Here is a 7506-nt window from a genome sequence, read left to right on the forward strand (position 1 = left end):
GCTGGCAACAAGCCCGGGGTGGCCCCCGCCTCTCGCCAGAGTCATCTGGGGTAGGCTCGAGCTCGCCTGCAACCCTGTTTGACAATAAGCGCTTTTTAAAATGGATTTACTGAAATGTGTTTGTCCAAAGCCGTTTCGAAACATCCGTTCTTAAAACAATCGACAGTCTAATCGGATCCAATCGGACATTTTGCACTTAGCATTAGCATGCTATATATTTTTAAACTAGATTTATGAAAACTAGTTTTTAAACGGGAAAACAGAGGGAAAAAATATTTTTGTTGAAACTCAAGGCTGTTTTAGACTTTTTATTTTTTACTATTGGGCCTGTGTCATTTTAAAGGCAAAAAAGGGGGCGTTGACGATAATCACAGTGTGTAAGATACCTCCTGTTTGGTGTTTGTCATGCACACACACACACCAGGGAAAGTGCAACTATTTTATAATATTAACACCAGAGACTCGCCAAGAATTGTGTCTAGTTTTGAAGAGAGCTTTTAAAAGGATTTTTTTTCTCCTACATTACACCTTATGCAAATTAATTATGATCATATATTCAGGAGAAAAATGCCCAATTGAAACGGTAGCGATGCTTGCATTCACTGAAATTTAAACAGAAAGACCTTCCTACTGCTTTTTCTTACCTGTGTTGTAGATATTTCAACGTCCAGGTTTCTATTTTTTTTTCTCTGTAAATGTTTTAGGCCAATGCCTGTATGTGCATGTTTGTTTTGAAACCAGACAAAATGAAGACACAGTTAATCGGAAATCCACCGTGGAGAGTCAAAACGCCAACGCTCTAAGTAAGCAGCTGTTGCGGTTTGACACAGCATGATTTATTTCATATACACACACACACATGTATGTGTGTATATATATATACACATACATACATACATAATGCGATGACTACACATTTTTTGTGGTTTCACTATCATCAGGGCCTCCGAGGAAAGACGTAACTCCGTGGTCCACGAAAAAATTAGTTTGCGCCCCCTCTCTCAAGTTTTGAATTTATCACAAGGCCTGATGTGTGCAAATTTTCATGAGTTGTCCCGGTTGTTTAGACCTCCAAAATCAGCCTTATTTTTCTTGATAAGCCGCATGTCACAGCTTTTGATGAAAGAAAATATGTGTACATCATGAAACGCGGGAAATGTAGTTGCTATTTTATTTATTATTCTTTTGTGAAGTTTTAGCCTTTATGTAACTACTTTGGCTGGAACCTGGAATTGGGAAAAATGAACAATCCCTCTCTCCCAAATGGGCATGACCTGTGAGTCACGACCCAAAGAACACAAGTGGCTAAAACTAGTTTATTTCGTAGGCCGTAGGTTGTCTGGCCTTTCCCTGAGAGAAAGCGTGAGAAACTTGGTCATCCAGGAGGGGCTCAGACTTGAGCAGCTTCTCCTCCGCATCGGGAGGGCATCTGTTTAAGATGCCTCCCGGACACCCTGAGGAGCTGGACAAAGTGGGGCAAGCGAGAGTGAAGTCTGGACTTGCCAGCTTGAGCTGCTGCCCCTGCCACCCAACCTCTGACAAGCAGGAGGCAATGGATGGATGGAAATAAATAAGATCTCAGTTCAACACAACTGTATTTATCGAGCACTTTTTTCGATATTATAAACCGTTCAAGTCAGCGGTGGGCAAACTACGGCCCGCAGGCCGGATCCGGCCCGTTGGTCTTTTTAATCCGGCCCGCCGAAGGTTGGTACAGTACACAATTAAGTTTCGATGTAAATGATTGCATTCATTTCATTTGGACTTGTAATGACAGGCATTTCAACGCCAGGTTGCGCAGAAGTTGCAGAGCACAGGGGGGGGGGAAGACGATACGGAAGCCCGCAGTAGAGCGAACTCAAGTATCTCCCGCTCGATAAGACGGAATAAGCGTGTCCGCGCCGCGGTTTTCTATCATTGGATCCAAAACGGCGACATGCAAGTGACTCTTTTTTGCAGTGAGTTTAACTGAAATTGCGAACATTTTTACGTCCTGTAGATCATGGCATCCAAACGAAGAGGAAAAGTAATGGCCACGGAAGAGAAACTGAAGTGTATCTGATTAAACGAAGCGGGTTACAAAGTACGAAACATTCAGCAGATGCTTAGAGTCTTAAAGACTCAAATCTACAAGACTTTGAAAAACGAGGAAGCGATTCCTGCTCAGTCCGAGTGTGGCTTTTTCCATGCTCAGAGTGAATTGCTTGCGGCTCGACGCACAGTCGAGTAAATCAACGTTTCCTGGAATGGTTTGACTGTTATCGTGCTAAAAACTTTCCGCAAACTGGACCGCTAATAAGAGAGCAATCGAGTTACATAGCGCTATGGGCATCGAAGACTTCAAAGCGTCCCGTGGCTGGGTTCAAAATTTGGTTGCACGACATCAGCTGAGCAACGCTGTCTTGTATTGTGATCGAGGGGAGGTCAAGTTCGAGACAGTGAGTGAGTGGAAAGAAAGCCACCAGGTCTTTTACCCGTCTCACACCCGGTCTTTTACTCGTCTCATTTTGTAGCAAATAGTCCTAACTTTGTTATATTTTGTCATATACGTGTACTGTAATGCGCAGTTTTTGGGCAATATATTGTTGCTTGTGTTGTCACACATGTGTGTTGTAAACATACTTGGACGTTCATACAGGACATATACCATAGTTCTTTCACTGTTCTCATAAAAATAAAAAATAAAAAGAAAGTATGGTAATACTTTAATGATTTTGTTCTGTTTATGTTTGGTATGGACTGTCAACATATATAGTTTTTTATATGTACCGTATCTTGTGCTGCCCCGGCCCACCTGTCAAATTTAGAAATCAATGTGGCCCCCGAGCCAAAACGTTTGCCCCTGGTTCAAGTGAAATAGAAAACCATACATGCTTTCAGTGTTTTTTGGCCACGGCATTCGTCAAAGGACAAGAATCGGTGCTTGGTCGTTGCGTTTTCTTGGTAGCACACGTGTACCAGCACTAATTTTGATTGGGAGGAATGTTGGCGCCATTTGACTGTAGGTGCTGGACAGTCAACTGTTTTTGTGCCTGTAATGGGCAGCATTTTTCACATTTACATTTTGTTCAGTGGCGATGTCGGCGCTGTTGGACAGTCTGTGTTGGTGCGGGTGGGTGGATGGCTACTGAAGTTGAGGATGAGGAGAGAGGGGTGTCGGCACGGAGCGCGGATGCGTATTTGGAACAGAGTCGCCGCTTGGAATTTAAACAGATTTACATGGGACAGAAGTGAACCAATCTCTTTTTTCATAAATGGACGCTACAGCTTCTTGTTTGCTTTGAAACTTAGCTTGTAACCGACGTGCATATTTTGAGCAGGAAGTCTTTGATCCACTGGTGAAAGGACACTTTGATTCTCTCCTCTTTCATCTCGAACTGCTTCAAACAACAAAGTGTATGAGGGAAAAGTGGTTAAGATTGCACGACTGTCCGTGATTTTACGTTGTGTGTTGTGTTTATTATTTTCCATATTGGCCCGAATATAAGACAGTGTTTTTTGCATTGAAATAAGACTGAAAAAGTGGGTGTCGTCTTATATTCGGGGTCTAGACATTATACCCATTCATGACGCTAGATGGCGCCAGCTATCATTGAAGCAAATGCTGAACTTGACTCCCCAGGCCAAAGTGAACCCCTGTCAAGAAGAATAAAAATAAAAATAGCGGTAGCACGAAGAAGAAAAAAAAATAGCGGTAAGGAAGGAAATAATAGAAGAGATAACACAAAATGGAGAAACGTAGCGACAATCTGGAGAAAAGTGGGTCGAAGATCGGCCAGGTTAACCGGCAGCTGAGGAGAAGTTATGATGTAATTTACATTTCAAAAACCAGAAGCCATTCATTTACGAATGATGAATGATTGCACTTTAGTTTACATATTTAAATGTTCAGATATTAAGATTTGAATGAGGCAAAATAACATGCCTTTTCTCTCAAATATATTGTTGTAATCATTTGTTTCAGATGTATTGTAATTATTTTCTGTATGAAAATTAATTTGGTGTTCAAAAAGTCTTTTTTCAAACCTGAGTCTTGAAAAAGAGGGGTTCGCCTTATAATCAGGGCAGTCTTATATTCGGGCCAATACTTTATGTTAACTGTTTTGTTCAGCGCTTTGTTACAGCTGCAGCTGTTGTGAAAGTGATTTATAAATCAGAATGTATTGTATTGTATTGTACATGTCCAAATAGTAGTTGGATTACCCTTTGCACATTCGGGCTCCCATACACAATTTTCACATAAAAACTGCCATTCTGAATATTTGTTCAAAGGTGCTCCTCCTACTTAATACATATAATATGTCCAATATGTATTTATTTAGACATTCATTTATTCTCTTACCAAGAGGCTGAAGGGATGTCTTGACCTTTTTGTACCACTTAAAAGAAAGTCTCTTGAGTTCCTCTTGGTCATGGAGTGGAAACATACGGATCAGTATCCTTTTGGATTGCAGTCTACGAACTGAAATGAAAAGAGGAAAAATTGCATTCACCAAAGTTTCAATTGCCATACTGCAGAGCGCAACAGAACAGCTTTGTTGCCATACTCCTTTCTACTGCATTCTCTCTTACTTTATTTGCTGTACTATGAGTCTGTTCTGTCCCCAATTTACAGTCAATCTGAATTTGAATGTCGTATTTAAGTTCCACTAAAGCAGGGGTGGGCAATTATTTTCCCGGGGGGCCAAATGAGAAGCAGAAAATATTGTGGAGGGCTGGGCCAAAAGGTAGAAATGTACTCCCGATTTCAATTTTATTTCTATGTTGAAATAAGTTAATGACATTGTTTAAAGAAGCTGATAAGAGTATATATTATTGCCAGATAATGAAAGTGCATTTATTTTTCAGAAAAACAATTTCTTCAGTGAAATTATGCAAAACAATCCGTGTATCATTCGTTCTTTCATTTTTCAACTGCCAATCGAAAACAAAAAATTAAAAAGGAGACTGATAATTTTGTTTTTCGTTTTCTTAATTCAACATGAAAAACGAATATTTGCCTGTTTTTTTCATATTTTGATTTTAGGCTCAGATCAAAAATATGAAATGGAAAAACAGGCCACTTGACTGAATTTGATTTTTATATTTAATTGTTTTTATTTATGTGACCCGGAAGTTCTGTAGGCTAATGAGAATTACCAGCATACTACGAGAGGTACCTATCGCAGCCATGGATAGCTATGTCTTGTTTCGAGGAGCCAAGCGTGTCACCCTGAAGGAGGAGAACATGAATGCTGACAAAATAAGCAGAATTTTGCACGTAAATATATTGACAAATAACTTTTTTTGTGAAATTGCACCCATGTTGAAGGCTCAGCGCACCTCAACACGCTAATTTGAGATGCGTCGACTGATTCACAGCAGCCATTTTGGCACTTGGGGTGACTCAAGTTACACAGCTTTAGCTGCAATTGCTAAACTTAATGCTCAACATAACATAGACCGCGTAACGTGTTTGAACTGGTAACAGCTACTGCGTTGTCCGCGTTTGGTTGCCTATTTTCGATAGCGTTTTTCTGACAGTATGCCGTGTTATGCTGTTGACTGAACTAACCGACCGCCAAAGAATTCTGTGTTGCAGTTAGTAAATATCTAGTAAATGAAAGTTTTGTCTTTATAGACAGATGTCTGTGCAGCTCAACTACCCATGTCCTAAAAGAAAAAAGATAATTTTGCACTTTCTGTATTTAAAAAAATGTTTGCTGAATCACATTTGCAGGTCTAGTGGTTGAGCCCATGGTGTCATCATGTTGCCACAGCATTGTTGGCTGCAGGATCTGCATTGAACAATGGCAGAAATATTCTACAACTTGCCCAAATGTCGAGGGGATGAGTTTGACCTCAATCTTGCAAAAACTCTCCGGACTGTCTGATGCATTGGCTGTGCTGGAAAACACACTGTACTAGTTAAACTATACAGTATACGGTATAGTCATGCTGTGAATTGTTCAGATTCTTTCCACTTGACTGTTTTTTGCATTCAAAGCACTTTTGACTTGAAATGTCTGTGCATCTAATTACTTTACCTCTTCCCAGTGTCTCTTGACAGTTGTGCTCAGGTATCTCATATTTGCACTGTTTTATGTTTTATTTGTTAATGTTTTCCAGAAGTATTGAGAATTTTATAGACTGAGGACTTGGTTGTGTTGCTACACTTTTTATATTACAGCTGAGTCTCAACACACAAATGTAACATTTTTCTATACCTGTGTAAGACTTGAAATGTTAAATAAAACTATTCAAAGAAATACATTTTTATTTGCCAAATTATTCATCTTACAACATAGGGACACATGACAGATTTGTAACATATTAATCACTTAGGTCTTCAAAATGTAGAAAAGAGAACGAATCATTTGCTTATTCAGTTACTCAAGAACATCACAGGCTGTGAGCAAGCACAACTAAGTTTTTATTTTTCATACATATCTTGCAGCTGTATTAATTAGGCAGATTTAGGCAGATTAAAGCATCTCAGAAAGGACCATCATCATTGTTTACCACATGATTAAAAAGAAGAGAGATATCAGGGTAGTTCTCTGCAAAGCTCTGTTCTGCATGACATCTGCCTTCGTCTGAGGAAAATGGATCAACTCCAAAAGAGGACTCCCAAGTCAGCAAAGATCCCAAGTCTTGCTCATACATGTCTGCCACAACAGAAGCACATGGCAGCAGCTCCTCTGTAACTCTAGCTCGCTCCCTCCTGCCCTCACTCGTGAACAATACCCCAAGATACTTAAACTCCTCCACTTGGGGCAGGATCTCCTCCCCGACCTGGAGGGGGCAGTCCACCCTTTTCTGACTGAGGACCATTGTTTCAGATTTGGAGGTGCTGATTTTCATCCCAACCGCTTCACACTCGGCTGCGAAACGCTCCAGTGAGAGTTGGAGAGCCCTGCTTGAAGGAGCCAACAGTACCACATCATCTGCAAAAAGCAGAGATGCAATACTGAAGCCACCAAAACGGACCCCCTCAACGCTTCGGCTGCGCCTAGAAATTCTGTCCATAAAGGTTATGAACAGAATCGGCGACAAAGGGCAGCCTTGGCGGAGTCCTACCCTCACTGGAAACGATTCCGACTTATTGCCAGCAATGCGAACCAAACTCTGACATCAGTGGTATAGTGACTGAACAGTCCATATCAGGGGGTTCGGTATCCCATACTCACGAAGCACCCCCCACAGAACTCCCCGAGGGACACGTTCAATTGCCTTCTCCAAGTCCACAAAACACATGTAGACTGGTTGGGCGAATTCTCGGGGGCCACATTGATTTCTAAATTTGACAGGTGGACCGGGTCAGCACAAGATACGGTACATACAAAAACTGTATATGTTGACAGTCCATACAAAACATTCATTCATCTTCCGAACCGCTTTATCCTCACTCGGGTCGCGGGGGGTGCTGGAGCCTATCCTAGCTGTCTTCGGGCAGTAGGCGGAGGACACCCTGAACTGGTTGCCAGCCAATCGCAGACTGGTACACTGTGTTGCACCGCAAGCAAC

At 41.3% G+C, this 7506-nt stretch overlaps 1 protein-coding gene across 4 annotated transcripts in view; it reads right to left on the reverse strand.

Moving 5' to 3' along the window:
- ano10a (anoctamin 10a) overlaps positions 1-7506 on the reverse strand; it is a 108176-nt gene that overhangs the window by 61368 nt on the left and 39302 nt on the right. For all 4 annotated transcript variants that reach the window (XM_019895057.1, XM_019895058.1, XM_019895060.1 and 1 more), the window contains exon 5: positions 4343-4462. In XM_019895057.1, the coding sequence (XP_019750616.1) occupies positions 4343-4462 (120 nt within the window). The remainder of the gene's footprint in view (positions 1-4342; positions 4463-7506) is intronic.

The sequence above is a fragment of the Hippocampus comes genome, unplaced genomic scaffold (genome assembly GCF_001891065.2).
Source record: "Hippocampus comes isolate QL1 unplaced genomic scaffold, H_comes_QL1_v1.1 scaffold146, whole genome shotgun sequence".
NCBI lineage: Eukaryota > Metazoa > Chordata > Actinopteri > Syngnathiformes > Syngnathidae > Hippocampus > Hippocampus comes.